The 16,885-nt window shown below is 36.9% G+C and overlaps 1 protein-coding gene across 4 annotated transcripts in view; it reads right to left on the bottom strand.

The window, feature by feature from the left end:
• Positions 1-16,885, bottom strand: part of CNOT10 (CCR4-NOT transcription complex subunit 10) — a 37,845-nt gene that overhangs the window by 11,764 nt on the left and 9,196 nt on the right. For all 4 annotated transcript variants that reach the window (XM_086614354.1, XM_086614355.1, XM_086614356.1 and 1 more), the window contains exons 3-12: positions 16,665-16,826; positions 15,983-16,133; positions 14,463-14,608; positions 13,490-13,576; positions 12,700-12,783; positions 10,563-10,680; positions 8,639-8,788; positions 7,230-7,432; positions 2,458-2,579; positions 1,628-1,804 (exon numbers count right to left, since the gene is read on the bottom strand). In XM_086614354.1, coding sequence (XP_086470480.1) covers positions 1,628-1,804; positions 2,458-2,579; positions 7,230-7,432; positions 8,639-8,788; positions 10,563-10,680; positions 12,700-12,783; positions 13,490-13,576; positions 14,463-14,608; positions 15,983-16,133; positions 16,665-16,826 — 1,400 coding nt within the window. The remainder of the gene's footprint in view (positions 1-1,627; positions 1,805-2,457; positions 2,580-7,229; positions 7,433-8,638; positions 8,789-10,562; positions 10,681-12,699; positions 12,784-13,489; positions 13,577-14,462; positions 14,609-15,982; positions 16,134-16,664; positions 16,827-16,885) is intronic.

Here is a 16,885-nt window from a genome sequence, read left to right as displayed (position 1 = left end):
GTAGCTGCTCATTATTTCAAAGTATCTTTTAAAAAAAAATAAAAAATAAAATTCCACTTTCTTAAAATTACACTTGGCTTTTTGGAGGAGCAATTATTTGCCCTATTTGAAAAGTATGCAACTTTGCTCTCCAATAAGCCACTAGGATCTCCTTTTGGAATGAGAATTGAAGAGAAGGCTAACAGTTGCACCGTGACAGAAAGAGACACTAAGGTTTAGATACAGATTTAAAGAAAAAAAAAATCAGAATTGAAACTGAGTCTGTCCACTTAACAAGAACTTTTTAATTAATGTAGTTTTATATCTGTTTATTATAAACAGGTAAGCTAACTCCAACTTAGACCTTCAAAACAGATACAACAGACTCCAAAACCTGTACTCAATACTGTTGTAGTGTATATACTTCATGCCTTTGCCAAAAATTAGATTAAAAAAATACCCTTAAGCCCTGAAAGTATGCACTTTTCTCTTGTGAATAAGAGAGGAATCTGCCTCAGAGTCAGCCTGCTCAATTAGTGGGATTTGCTTCAAAACCATCCTGTTCAATTAGTGTGATTTTCTTCAAATGCCTTATATGTTTTACTGTTCTCTCACAGAGGGTCCCTTGTCAGAAGGAACAAATCCTTAGAGAACCTTTCAGAACGTGACACACAAACTCAAGAACAGCCCAATTTGTTGCTGGATATTTTAAAATTGGCAATGACCACTGGGAGATATGAAGAAGTCTCCTTTTTTTAACTTTTTTTTTTAAGATGAAAAAGCATCCGGTTTTGAAAGCAGAAGGTGGTAAAGGATTTTCCTGTACAGAGCATGTTGTCCTTTCCTCACTCTGACAAAAAAAACCAAAAAAAAACCCTCCCCCCAAAACACAAAAAAAGCAGGTCTTGTCTGAGTAAGGGCCACCATTTTGCCCCTTAGTGGGCCCCATAAGCTCAAAATTGAAGCCTCATTTAAACCAGAGAAGCTCCATCTCAATGGGCTGCACACAGTTTGCCAGGGGAAGTTAGTTCACAACCTCAAAAGAGGTTTTTCTTAAACTCTTTTTTGTAAAATGCTATTTATTAAGCAATAGCTTTCCTACTTATCTTCTAAATCTAGTTTCCTATTCCTAGTCTAAAACCAAACACAATGAAGCGTACTAGGGCTGACAAATATCAAATCTGATCATGGGGAATTGCTTACAACTGAGTTGCTTACAACTGAGTTGCGAGACATTGGTAGATTGAATCGAGTACACGGTGCACATGCACACACAAAATCACTGTAACATCTGAAACTTCACTTACAATTAAAGAAATACCAATATGCACTGCAGGAGGGTGTGCGAAAACATCACATTTGCTGCACAGAAAATAAGACAGCCAGTGAAAAAAAATAATTTCACTGTCTAGTTTATTAAAGTTGTTAGGAATGGTAGGAATCAACTCAGCATTTTATTCTTAAATTAGCATACCAGCAATTGAAACAATGAGTAGCTAGCACATTTCCTTGGATATCCCAACACTGCTAAGAGAATTTACAAATACGTTACTTTTTCTGCTGGCCAAATAGAACAGGTAGCAGACACAGGCTGGCAGCCCAGAGTTACTTTGGACAAAAAGAAATGTTTACATGCAATTCTGTTTACCTGCATGCTTCACTGCTTTCACTGTTTTCTGTGTTTCCCCCCAGCTGATTACTAGTTTTAGATCCATTTTCCTGCTTTGGCTCCTGCTGATCTTCTGGCAGTAGCAGCAAGGCATTTCTTAGACAAATCGCTGCAAATTCCATACTGGCTACAGGTATTGCTGAGGACTGCCCATCACTTAAAGAAACACAGAAGTTAGCCAGTGAGTAGCAATCCTACTAAATTTAAAAATAAAGTCGAGCTACAGAAAGATCTGAATGCAGTGAAAACTTCACCCTAAAAAAGTTAAACCATGTTTTAATGTAACACATTCAATTTATGAAGACTTCTGTATCTTGATATTCCTTATACACAGAAAGTACACCCTGATGCCCAAACAGGGTGGGCACATTCAACCAAATAATTACAATAAGTTCCCTTGTTTTTCTTGACTTAACTTCCTGAAGTTTTATGACAGAGCAACTAGATTCTTCCCATGCTTTTACAAGAGTGAATTACTGAAAACATGGGGTTTTTAAGTGAGAAAGAGAGGAAAGATTTAGATAACCAGAAATACAGATTTCAGAGAAATTAATTTTAAGCTTTAATGGCCTTTTTAGTTACAATGAATACACAGTTAAGCCCTCTGCTGGCCATCACAGAGGAGGCATTCAAATGATAAGTTTAAGTAGGACTCATCAAGTATTTTAGCATGCCTCCCTCTTCACTACATTAATAATGCCAAGATGAACAGTTACTCCATGACAGTTTTTAAAACTCCTGATAAACAGATACGTACCCTTAACAAAGCTATCATAATAAAATAAAGAGCCCGTGGAAAACATACTTACTTGTAAACAACATTCTGTATTGACTGGGATGCTAGGACTATCTTACGGTGGTAGCCTTGACCTACTATAGATTGCACAATTCCCTTTTTGCTAGGAAGACCTTTAGTCTCTTGTTCTGATGTCTAAAAGGGGGGAAAAAAAAAAAAGGATGACTAAAATATCAAGGCTGTTGAATGAGAGCTTGACAAAACAAGAAAAGTTGGAAGAAGACTTTGAACCCTGCTAAAATTTAAGAATTAATAGTTTATATAGGTACAGTTTTAAATCTTAAGTACCATGAAGGATCAGGCACCTTCTATTGTCTTTGTGTTGCAGAGGGATTTTACTGCACACAGTCTAATCACAGATTAGTTCTGACAGCTTGTCTGATAACCTACTGACCTAGTTTCTCCTTTGTTTTGAAAGCAAAAGAGCAATGAACCAAGTAGTACTAAAAGAACTGCTAGGATGTCTAAAAAGAAATCATATCATCAGCCAAATAATATTCAGAATTGGCACCATAACACTTGCTGTCTTCTCTCCCTGCTTACACAGCATTCAAAACACTCTGAAAAAGCTGCTCAAACTATTCCACGGGGAGCATGAAACTGAACTACAACATATGAAAAGTTACATTAAATTAACTTGTTTAACAGATTTTGAGTATGCAGACATTCTGAGGGTGAAACGAACTTAAAGCATGCTAATTGTCAGTCCCAAGAGTTATCTCTCTCTACACCATATTTACTGAGGTTTGTTTGTTCTACCATGAGTCATCTTAACAACTTTGTTGGTAAGTAAAGTTAGTGATGAAGAGTCACAGCTGTAAGAAAAAACTTATCCTAAATCTGTGTTTAATAGCTATGACTTCTCAGAAAACTTATCAGAAGCTATTGTGAAGAAGAATATTAATGTTACAATGGCATTTATTGTCACAAAAAACCCACATATAATGAGTTCGGATATGAAACACGCATTTCAGAAAAGGTGTTAAAAACCTGCAGAAAGAGAATCATCTTCCGTCTATGTTTTATAAACTGATGTACTAAAGTGGGTGAAAATCAGCTTCAGTGAAACTACTTTTCTGTATGGTGTTCGGAGCGTAAACATGAATCTATACTTTGAAATCAACGAATGTTACTGCAAATTGGATTACAAGGTCAAACTAAACACACTATTGATTTTAGGGCCTCAGTTGTCATGTTACAAATCATCTTATAATTTAAAGACACTTCCCCTTTGCCTTCAATACTAACAGAATCCAAAGTTAGTTTTTTTGTGTGTGTGTGTAAGATTACAAATTCAGGAACCAGCAAGCTGATTTTGTGACACGAATTCAAGCTCTCTGGTACAACACACAACATCACAGCTCTAACAGGAAGAAAGCCAAGCTTCAGGAGCCTGGCACAAACTACTGCTTCGGCTAGTCTGCTACGCTGCTGAACACCGACCTTGTAAACAGAATCTTAGCTTTGTTTTTTGCCACAAAACCTATACTAATCCAGTCTCTCGTACTGGCTTTCTACTAGAGACAACCAGCTGCCTCTTCTTTATCTATGTGTTACTTGTAACCAGTAGGATGGACACAGAAAGCCACAAAATGAGTAGGAAGAAAGCTGTTCTTCCGGCATTCGCTGTGCTTTATAAAACTAAGGACTCAGAACTACCTGACAACAGCTAGCACATACGCAAATCAAAGTCAGTCTGGCTTTGAGCCAGCACTCCTGAAACTTCAATGCTGTGCCTGCAAAGTGGGGATACATGCAAACCTCTCCTATAAAGCTATAAAGCTGTGGTATCTTTCCTGAATTTTCTGAAATAGAGATACCAAAATGACAAGCCCCATTGAAATTCCCAAGGGAAAAGTTAAGAATTTTGTACTTGGAAGGATTTGCATAGTGTGCAGTAAATAAAGGTGCAGAGGACACCCAGAGAGGGAAAACAGAGAATCCAGAGGAGGGCAAAAACAGAATTAATATAGCCATACGTTCAATTAATCCCACCCATCCCGTGCACTGAGTGAAATGGGCATACTGTTAAAATAACTGCATGGGATCATGCAATTATAGATTACATCATCATGCCCACAGACGAGGGGTGAATTACAGTTTCACAGGGAATCAAGTACAGTACCTCTTAACTTCACAGATACACTATTTTGATGCAGTTTTCCGTTCTAGGAATGAACGATCCTGTCCCCATCTTTCTGAATTTTAACATACGAGCTTATTCTAAACCGACATGGATCAACAGGTTGAAACCCAGATGCCCCAGAGGACATGCAATACGTCTGCTGTCAGCAGGTTTCCACAAACTTTGCCAGCAGAGGAGCGACAAGTCTCAGCAGTTAGGGATTCTGTTCCCCAATGGCTGTGATCACGACAGCATCAAGATGGAGAAAGCTGATCTTTGCTTCCTCAGCCTATAGCACTTTTAGGCTAGCCAAACTAGCCTCACCCCTCTCAATGTCTAGTGGCAATTGAGTGAGGAAATAATGAAACTTTAGATGAGTTTTGGCTGCGTGAAGAGAAGGGAGATGATATACAAAGATTTCAGTGGAAATCAGAGCACATCTTGTTATCTTCATCCAGTTTAGTCCTATAAAATGAAGCCACATCTGAATTTGGATAGTGGATTTACAGTAGACAGAAATGAAAAAAAAAAAGGAGTTTAAGGAGTTTATATCACTTGTACAATATGAAAACTGTAAATAATTAATTAAGAACATCCCAGGAAGGAAGCTTCTCTGCAACCAAATACTTTTAGTAGTACTCTACAGGAGTCTTTGCATTTTCCAATACAGTTCTAGGACATAGTGTGATATTTTATTTTTAAACAGGATTATTCACCAGTCTGAGCCAATAACCATATTCATTAAAACATCAAAAACCCAGCCTTCCTGCCTGCTGAAACAGTAGCAACGTACATTCAGTCATATCTTTTACACCATAGTATCTAGCCTTAACATAGACAAAGGGTATCTACTGGATAAATGTATGTTTGCTCCTACTACTCCAGCTAAAATTTAAGCTAGAACCTCATCGTTTCAGAAGATGTAATGCAATTCCTAGAGTCTAAACATAAAAATTCGAGATGTTTCAGTCAAAAATTAAAAAAAAAAAAAGAAAAAACCCTCTTCCACCTCAAAGTATCAGCAACAAAAGTTAAAGTTCTTTCTGTGCATCAAGCCTCGAAGTCAATAACAAACCTCCAAGAGCAGCCACAAAATTTTTCCTTCCTTAGATATTACAATGGTCACTGATTCCAATCTCACCTTGTCATTTCTGCAATCCAGGAACACAAACCCTTGGAAGTACAGAACTTACTAAAGAGAAAAGATCTTGAGCAAGTTAAATTCTTCCATTCACACACAAAAAAAGACAGAGTTACTTGTGGGGTTGTTTTGTTGTTGTTTGCTTTGCAAGCAATTTGAAATACCAATATGAGGGTGGTGAAGCACTGAAACAGGTTGCCCAGAGAAATTGTGGATGCCCCATCCCTGGAAGTGTTCAAGGCCAGGTTAGATGAGGCTTTGAGCAACCTGATCTAGTGGAAGGTGTCTCTGCCCATGGCAGGGGGGTTGGAACTAGATGATCTTTGAGGTCCCTTCCAATCCAAACTGTTTTATGATTCTAGGATCATGAAATCAAGTGATGAAGGCATGAAATGGCAAAATCATAAAATCATGAAGTAAAATCACGACATAAAATCATGATTACTGATAATAATGTAATTATTGCTCTCACTAAGAAGAAAACTAATATAATCTTGGATTTTCACTATGTCAAAGTCTTTTTGTTTCTAAAAGTTAAGTGCCTTTTTATGGGTTAAGGAATCAGACTGAAGAAAATCCTGCTTGATTTCATTCAAGTTAGAGTCAAAGTTCTGTCTTTATCTTACAGCATTGTGCTGCGTTATACCAAAGGGTTTGTCCTCTCAGGTCAACACTCAGCTGTGTACAATGTACGATGGTGCTGCTGTTTATATTTTTTGAGTGCTGTTGACAGTTGCCTTTGAAATGTAATTTTAAAAAAGCTTTATGTATCATGCTTCTGTACTCACATGAACCAAACTTCTATGATTCTATGAAATGAGTGTGGAAATCTGAGGCATCATAAAATAGCCGTAAATAGTAAGCCAAACTATTAATGTTGGTATCTACATTTTAAGTAGAGAGCATTCACTACAGAAAGAACATATTGCTTCTTATTATAAAGTGATGCCTCATTAGAGAATAATACAAATTTATTTCTAAATAATATCTTTATGATTATCTCTAGAATTATTTTAAGATGAAGTAAGGTAAACCATCAGATGACTTGGAGAAATCTAATGTGTTTCAAATCAGTTCAGGATTACCCATTCAGGGTATGAGTTTCAATGCCAAAGGGGTGCAATGGTAAATTGCCAAAACAAAATCATGCTTAACGAGTCTCTCCAGCAAAAAACTTTTAACTTTATAGGACAGCAGCTCTAACAGCCACTTACATGCTTTTGTTTCATCTCACACCAATCTTTCGAACAGCCTACTCAAATTCTTCTGATCTTAGAAAAGCCAATTAAACACTGGGACTCAAGACACTGTTTCTATGGTGGTTTTCCTCCACCTGTTGCAGCTTCAGATTAAACATGCAAACACACATGTACATAAAAATAATCTGGACTTACACAGAAGTGTTGCAACATTAGGCCTTTAAAATGCATAGTTCAACTCAAGGTATTATTTCTCCCTTTCTGTGATCACATGTATTTCATAACTACAATCAAAATAAGGAATGTGCAGATCTACTTACCCCTTTATTGGCAGCAATGCAGCATTCTGCTATTCTTAGCCAAAGACGAGGGTTTGAGTGATAAACCTGAACTGCCTCAATCAGGCATTCAAAGGCAGCTAAGGGCCTCCCAATATGCAAGAGCTGAATTCCACAATTGTAGAGCAACTCATACCGTTTGTTAGTCAGTAGCGTACACATGGGTCTTCCTGAAAATTTTTTACCTGCAGAAAAGGATTACATCATATTGGATGTGCAGCTCAGGAGTGCAGAAAATATAACTCTGGGAGGAGAAGGGAAGCTGTGGGAAACACCCAAAAACTACCAAAAAAACCCTTCATTGCAGAAATTCACTAGCCTCCCTCTGTAAATAAATTCCTTCCATATCAAAAGTGATACCAAAGACAAATTAATTGTATTCTTAGTAAAGGCTGAAGTACATAAATGCTAACCACTTATGTTCCTCATCACTGAAGCTAAATGTCATATAATAATATTGAACTACAGGTTTGTGAGAATACACAACTTTATTACTCATATAAATTCCAGAAGAAAACCACTTTGCTGTTAACAAGCATAAAACATTTTCTACCTTCACACTTGTACCCAAGACTGCACTTAGGTACAGGGCCAGGGAGGAACAGGAAAAACAATACAATACATTAACTAGATTTTAAAGAAAACATGAAGAAAAAATTATTACATCATCATGAAATAATTTACTTGGAAGAGAAAAAAACCTTAAGGATTATTAATCGAAGCAAGAAAACATTATAGTGCTTGTTTCCTTGTCTTTTGCATACTTACAACAAAAGTAGATGGATAAAACTAACCAGTAGGTGAACATTTCTCATACTAGTCTGGGACTTGTTAAGTAAGAAAGTCTGAGAAATACACCATCTTCCAAATGCTAATTTAACAGTATTGCACTCCACATATTCTATATCTTCCAAGTTTTTAAAAAAAAAACAACCACAAGACACTCAAAAAAAAAAAAAAAACACCAACACAAAAACCACCCACAAATAAATCTCAAACCCACACATCCTTCAAGTCTTGATGACTCTACCTACTGTCAGGTAGGTAGCAGGACTATAAATAACATCTTTAATGATGAACAACAGGTCACAGAAACTTTATTTTGTCATATCTCCCTGACTGATGGTCAAAGACTATAAACGAGAGAGAAGTAATTGCCTCAGGCCCATGGCACATCAAAGAAAACAGCAAAAAAAGAACATACTTCATAATCATCTATTTCTGGCAACAGCAACTATACCTCATACAATCAAAATTCTCTTTATCCTGTCCTGTCCTCTGCAGAGATGGGACAGAGATTTTGCTGATCATTACTGAAAGTTTCTATCCTCTGTTTTCTTGATTCACTCACCCCTCTTCCATCATCTCTTTTCATCTCTTAAAAGTCTTACCTGGATCCAAGCTGCCTGTTCCTAGCTGCGCACACGCATTATCGTTTTCTTGCAAGGCTTTTTTAAAGTAAAAAATCCCTAAATTGTGCTTTCCCATTGCAAAGTGGATGCAGCCAAGATTGTTCCAGAACATACACCTTAAGCATTCACCTGAGAAAACAGCAAAAGACCATTTTCCTAAACTGAAAAAAAATCACTGAGCTCATAAAATGCTCCCACCACTCTCTCATAGGTCAACATATTATGGTAGTTTATTGAACATGATCTTCAGCAAGATATTCACGGATTATGCAGTTACATCCCTGTCTCACAAGCATTTTAATAACCTACATTTCTGTATACCATTCTATTCTCTTGGAAAGTTGACCTGAAATGACCTATATATAAGCAGTCACAGATTTCCAGATCTTATGCACGATATTCTAGGAGAGCCAGGTATAAAGCAAATTTGATAGACTGCAAGTTGAAGTAAGTTCACCTGGAAGTCTTCATAGCTTTTAGCAAGGAAGCACTTCAAGTTTTCTAACAGATGGCTCTTGTGAAAAAGGAAATTCTCAAATTATGTTACCTGTCTAAGTTTTATAAAATAAACAATATGTCAACCTAACCATACAGGCAGGAAATGCACTCTCCTTCCTAAATATATCATGTTTGGGTAACACTGTAAGAAGCTCCTTCTAAACAATAAAGAACAGAAAATTAAACTTTTTACTTATGTGCTGGTAATTGAAGTTTTACAGGGTCACCATGGATAAAAAAAAGAAAAAAGGAAAAAAACACCCTAAAAATCTAAACAACCAAGAAACAGACCGTTAACAAATTAACCAGACATTATTTTAATCATAGCCTAGGAAGACTATTAAGTGAACATTCTACTGTGCAAAAAAGTTATATGAAAATAAAACATTCCATAATATGTTGTTATAAAAAGAACTTAAAACATAAAAACCGTCAAAAAGATGTTACAGTAACTTCAAAAGCAGTGTCAAAATATGCCAGAACAGGCATTATGGCAAATATTTTTAATGTTTTCCCATGAAATTGATCTGTAAATACAGAAGTTTACAAAATTCAGTCTTGTGATTCCCAGGGCCAACTCTGCGACTTCTATCACCTAATCACAATCTATGCAGCAATATCTACTAGATAAAAGATCTTACAGCACAAGAAACTAAGAGTACTATCACAAAACCAGCATTGAACAAAGTAGTAAAGAAATTCAGTAGTTTTACAAGTGCAAGGATTTTTTTAAATCCTAACTCTCTACTGACAAGACACAGCTTCCTCTCCGTATTTTTCAATTGATGTTTTAAACAGTCAACTAAAATCTCAAATATATTTAAATAATACTGTATACAGTGAGCATATATATACACACAGTGTATATACAGTATATAAATAACTTTTATATCTAAAAAGGTATACACATTTATGTGCTGTTATATCTCTGTGCATGTGTACACATACATACTTTCTAGATATAAACATAACTTAAAACGGCATACAATAGAAGTAAAACCTTAACACTTCATGAAGTATTTGCATTTCCACCACAATAATCATTACAACTGCTAGTATCCTCTCCGAGTACAATCTGAAATCCCATTTCTAGATCTAGTATGTAGCCTTTTGTTTCATGTCTTGATTTAGAGACCCAAATATAAACCTTCCAAATATAACATTCATACCTTCACAAAAACATTTTCTTAGACAACCACTACATTGTCTAGAGGAATGTCCAATGAAAAACACAAGTGTTACATGAAGGAGCACAAGAAAGATGAAAATATCCAGCATATAAACCCATTATATTCAGGGCCTACTTCCTTAAGTAATCATTAATATGCTTAAAACAAATTATCAATTTGTAGTCCTATTATACTACACGTGTATGTACTTGCAAGATGAAGGTTTTCCATTTTACCTGTTTTCATGAAGCCTGGATGTTCAGCAATGTTTGCACTGTTTAGAAGTTTCACTGCTTTACGATAATTGCCCCGCAAATATTCAAAATTGCTTTTAAGAAAGAGAGAAGGAGCTGACTGTGAAGAAGAAAACAATAGTTAATTATCTCTTGTTTTATGTTTTCCACTGCTAGTGTCAAATCACTCCACAAACAGTTTGGCCCTGCTGCCATCTTAGGCCTTAATACTTTCAAGAAGTAGCATTGCTTTGTTGAGCACGTGTTTAACACTCACCTCCTCCAAACGACAAAACTATACATTTGTTACTGCTCTCAAACCCAACATTATTCTTGAGAACTCTGTCACGGCAATGGCTAAACTAAGATCTCCTTTTTGTTTAAGAGGATTTTTCTCCAATCTGTCTTCTAGTATACTCCTCCCCATGCTTCCCTCCTGCAGAGTTCAACAACCTCCTCCTGGGCTGTGATCTTCCTGGTCTCCCAACAGAGACCTCATCATCCAGAAGGATTTCTGTCAAACTGGCAGCTGTTGAGACTAGCAACAAAAGGGAAGTGCTCTCCTCCCATTCCCTGCTCCTCAGTTAACACAGAATTTATCTGGGATGGTGGACGTAATTCTGAGTTGAGATTCATAGATTCATAGATTTCTAGGTTGGAAAAGACCTTAGAGATCATCGAGTCCAACCATCCCTAATCCCCATTAAACCATATCCTCAAGTAGCTCATCCACCCTATTCTTAAACACATCCAGGGATGGGGACTCAACCACCTCCCTGGGCAGCTTATTCCAGTGGCTGACAACCCTTTCAGAGAAGAAATACTTCCTAACATCCAACCTGAATCTCCCCTGACTAAGCTTATGCCCATTTCCTCTTGTTCTATCACCCATCACTAATGTAAAGAGCCCTTCCCCTACCTCCCCACCATCTTTTCTCAAGTATTTATAGGCCGTAATCAGGTCTCCCCTCAGCCTCCTCTTCTCCAGGCTAAACAGCCCCAACTCCCTCAGCCGCTCCTCATAAGTTTTATTTTCCAGCCCCTTGACCAGTTTGGTCGCCCTTCTTTGGACTCGCTCCAGGAGCTCAATATCTCTCTTAAAGCGAGGGGCCCAAAACTGGACACAATATTCCAGGTGCGGCCTCACCAGTGCCGAGTACAGGGGCAGGATCACTTCCCTGCTCCTGCTGGTCACACTATTCTTGATACATGCCAGTATCCCATTGGCCTTTTTGGCCACCTGGGCACACTGCTGGCTCATATCAAGCCGGTAGTCAACCAACACCCCCAGGTCCTTCTCCGCCAGGCAGCTCTCCAGCCACTCCTCCCCGAGCCTATAGCGATGCTTGGGGTTTTTATACCCCAAGTGAAGGACCCTGCACTTGGCCTTATTAAAGCTCATGCCATTGGCCTCAGCCCAACGATCCAGTCTGTTCAAATCCCTCTGAAGGGCCTCCCTACCCTCGAGCAGATCGACACAGCCTCCCAGCTTGGTGTCGTCCGCGAATTTACTGAGGGTACATTCAATCCCCTCATCCAGGTCATTGATAAAGATGTTAAACAGAACTGGACCCAGCACTGAGCCCTGGGGAACCCCACTGGTGACCGGCCTCCAGCCGGATTTAGCCCCATTTACCACCACTCTTTGGGCCCTTATAGAACCCCTATATAAAAAAAGAAACTGCTTTCTAGCAAAAGGTAGGCCTCCAAAAAACTTCAACAAACACGAAAAGAAAAACCAAAACCTGCATAGTGCAGAATTAATCTTTTATGAACTGGTTTAAACCACCAATGACATCAGAAGTTTGTAATACCTGTAACATTTATAGTAAACTAAAACTTGTTTTGCACTGCTTAGATTATAAAGCAAACAGCCAGTTTATGACACAGTGTTTTGCTGTTATTTTGGTATCGTTAACAATAAAGTGCATTTTTCTGAGCAACTGAAAACAGCACAAACAAGAAAATTCTACATTAATTACACTTGCAGAAAAGAGATTACAAACCCAACTGATTGCATAGAGCATTATTTCAGACATCCATCCTCAAAGACCTTTCCTTGTAAAGAAAGTTAGCAAATTCAGTTTCAAGATAGAGAACTGATCTCGATTAGAAAAACAATAGCCTGAAGAATACTTACATTCCCAGCTGTATTCATAACAGACTTGATCTCCCTTTTACATGCTTTTAGTGACTTCATCTGGATATAGGCTCTCACCTTATACTGTTAAAAAAGTAAATTTGTTAAATAAAAAACAATAACTTGTGCAGGTTTGCAAGATGAACCATATCTAGAGATTTATTGCAGAATATTTTATATGTATTTTCAAAATAGGTAGTAAAAAGCTGTTCGAAATCTCTTCCTAAAAAAGAAATTCCATTCAGTCTTTCAACAACAAATTTATAAGCTTCGTATTTACAGTAAGCAGATGCACACTTTGTTTCAGTGGTCAACAGCTACCCTATATTCAAACACAGATACCAGCACTTAAAATGACAAACTAATCAAAACAATCTAACCTACCAAACTGAGAACACCAATAAGTGAATGCTGATAGAGAAGCATTTTGTTTCTTCACATATTTTTTCCACAGAACAGTACAGTGAAAAAAAAACTCAGCTGATTTAGACTATTGAAGAACTAGCAGATATAACATCAGTGCAGCTAACTGCAGTTAAAAAAAAAAAAATTACAATAAACTGCAGGGATTGAAATTGTTTTGTTGTTTTTTTTTGTGTTAGGTCAGTTTTTCCTGTACATGCATCTTACAAAAAGGAGGAGTTAGATAAAATTCATTCTTTCGTTTCACAACACGAAATTCAAGGAGACAGAGTATCATAATTCATGCTGAAATAGATTTGAAGAAGATGGCACTCAGTTTTAAGAAAAACTTGAGCTGATCTTGTACAAATAACATGCAGGCACTTACCTGATGTATCTTAGATTTAGCAACTTCTATTAAAGCTCCACTTTCAGCTTTTTGATTCGAGGAATCTTTATTTGTATTATTACCTGACTGAGCGTCAAACAAAAAAAGGAAGTATTACTATTAGTCACCTTTTAAATTCAGTTTACAGATTCTTTCATAAGCTATTTTTATCAATCTCACATGAAGAAAAACTAGTACTTCGTAGTCAAAAAATACACATCCCACCAAACACTGTAACTTGACCTTAACAATCAAAGCCCAAGAACAATCACACCAGCCTACAAAGAGCAGAATTCTATATTAACATTAGCGCTAAGTTGCTCTGCAGTTGAGGTATTTTCAGAATTCTCTTATCCACAAGGGTGATATGCACATTCTAGAGTCTCTCTCTTTAATATTTTCTTCAGTAGAACTACTATATACTTAAAGAGAAAATGTTTTATCTTAAGCATGACATTCCATCGTCAGGAAAAAACTGAAATGCCCTCTTTCCAATTCCAAGCCACTATTCGTTCTACTGTTTTTTCCAAAAGACACACACAAAAGACTTCATTTGGAAGTATGCCTCATCCTTTCAGACACTATGTACAAAAGATGTTTGATTTCCCATACTATAGTATGCAATCACAATTCCTCTCTGACACTAACTTTCCTTTCAAACTTAGGGTCTTATATGGTCATAATCCAAGACAAACAAGGAAAACTACGTATATTTGACCCTGAAGACAGCTGTCTTTCCAGTGCAAGTCTCTGACTTAAGAAACACTTCTTAGCTCCCTGGGAGTAAGAGAGGGAATAAACAGCTGCTGTATACAATTAACTCAGTTACTAACATGTATAAGTTTCTGTCTGAAGTTGCAGGTTATCTAACATAGTTTTATGAATTAAAAGTATTTTAAAAGAGTAATTTTGAATTGAGTTAAAGCATACTTCTGGTAAAGACTTAGTGGCATTCATACGATTTTAAGCTTACCTCATTTTTTCCATTCTTGCTGTTATTGTTGCCCTGTGAAATCATTTTTTCCAGAACAGCAAGCAGATGCAAAGCTTTCTCAGCTTGGTAAGTTAACAGGTATAAGTCTACAAGCAAGAAGCACACAGCCTGGGCAAACTTCTCTTCTGTATAAAGCAAAGTAGTAAGAATGATTTTACAGCTCTAATACCAATCCTTCCAAACATGACTGAAGAAAAAAAAAAAAAAGACTATAAAGTGCATCTATGCAACATTATGAGAAAAATCAATATATTACATAAGAAAAAAAACACAGACATCTACGTAATGTAGATAAGCACATGTACTGGGAAAAAAAAAGTAATTCATTCAAATGGCATCAGCATAAAAGCATAGACTAAAGACAGCTTAATGTGTATTTCATGTTTATAGATTCTGAGAATTGGTCTAAGCAGATCAGCATCAAAGATCCAGTGTCTAAATAGACAGATGGAGCCATATGCATATGTAGAATCCCACAGAACTTGAAAGGATTCTGCACAAACACACCTCCGCTTGGCCGGCTTCACAGAGTAAGTCCTAAATAGGCATACTGAAAACTGGGAGGAACTGAAGGAGAAACACCTTAACATTTACTTAATTTATTGAGCTACACACACATGCATCCTTTGGCCTTGTCACCTCTAAAATTCAACATGGATTATGAAGTTATTTCGTTCAAGTATGGCAATTCCACTACACAGGGTGCCATAGCTCATAAAAGCTGGAGGCTTTATATTCAGATATGAGCATGTAAAATTACGTATGACCTAACGTAGGTATCTAAAAATGTGAGTGCCCTGACAAATGCACACATCCACCCATGAAGTTGTATGATGACTCAAAATACTAGATTTTAAATCATTTAATTAGCTTTTACATATTATTTACATAAATACCTTTTAAACTCAAAAATCCATTGCAGTTTCATTATACTTGTCTGCCAAATGACTCTGAAATACCTTCCCCTGAAATTCAACTGTTGTTCTTGATTTAAGTAAATCATATTCTTCATTCTGAAGCCTATCTACTTTTTTTAGAACCATATTAGGCAATTTACAAATCACTTGTCTGAGAGCGACAGAACAATCTTCCTGTAGTTATTCTGTAGCCTGGAGAAAAGGGGGCTCAGGGGAGACCTTATCGCTCTCAGGCAGATGTAGCGAGGTCGGTGTTGGTTCCTTCTCCCAAGTAGCTAGCAATACGAAGAGAGGAAATGGCCTCAATTTGTGCCAGAGGAGGTTTAGATTAGATATTTGGAAAAATTTATTTTCTGAAAGAGTGGTCAAAATTTGGAACAGGTTGCCCAGGGAAGTGGTGAAGTCACCATGCCTGGAAGTGTTCAAAAAGCGTGTAGATGTAGCACTTCAGGTAATGGTTTAGTGGGCATGGTGGTACTGGGCTGACGGTTGGACTTGATGATCTTAGAGGTCCTTTCAGACCTTAATGATTCTATGATTAGGATTATTGCATGAATAAAACTCTTCTTCCTGTGTACATACCGAAAGGCTCTATAAACTGGTACAGTTTCTCCCCGACTGATATAGCTTCAGTATACTGACGCAGATGATACAAAATAACAGCTTGATTGTAGTACAACATACTATTTTCAACATCATCTAAACCATCCATTTCTTCAACAGCAGAGTGAACCTGAAAAAAAACTCCACTTGTTTCAATTAACTTTCAATACCTATGATTTTAAAAAGTGTCAAGTATTTCTAAAAAATAATCCAAAGGTATTAATCTGTCTAAAGATAGGTCAGTAAACTTATAAGTTAATAAACTTTATTATTGTTCAACATAAATCCAGGAAAAAAATTCAGAATTAAATAGAAAGCTGTCAACTGAAAGTGAAAATGTTACTTCACTACTATTATTATTAAACAAACTATTACAGGTTAAGGAAATCTCTATTGAAAGAATATAGCAGATCTTTCTATGGTTATAATCTCTGAAACGTTTCAGCTTCAGATCAACTTCAACTATAACTAAATCCACAACTATAAAAACAGTGTCCTAAATGATTTAACAGACTCAGAGGCTTAAAAGCAATATCACTTTCTTATTCCTTTATTAAATCTGGGGGACAAGGGGCAGAAATTTTATTCCTTTTTCACTGGAAGATCTCACCACCATTAATACCACTCCAAATGAAGTACCTTGCCAACATGTCTGCATTACCTGGTTCTTCAGCTGGTTAAGAGTTTGTCTCAAATTGTCTGTTGTAGTCTGGTTACTTTTACAGAACTCCGCAACAGCAGTATTCAAAGTTATTTTGTAGTCATCTTTGTTTATGTCTTGAAGGGTATTTAGGTGTTGTAAACAAGCATCATAGTTTCCAGCCTGGAAATTGCACACATACCAGAAACGTGCATTAGAAGATACAAAGTTTAAATTACCAG

The sequence above is a fragment of the Tauraco erythrolophus genome, chromosome 7 (genome assembly GCF_009769465.1).
Source record: "Tauraco erythrolophus isolate bTauEry1 chromosome 7, bTauEry1.pri, whole genome shotgun sequence".
In the NCBI taxonomy this organism is placed as follows: Eukaryota; Metazoa; Chordata; class Aves; order Musophagiformes; family Musophagidae; genus Tauraco; species Tauraco erythrolophus.
This window is presented reverse-complemented; position numbering and strand designations above follow the sequence as displayed.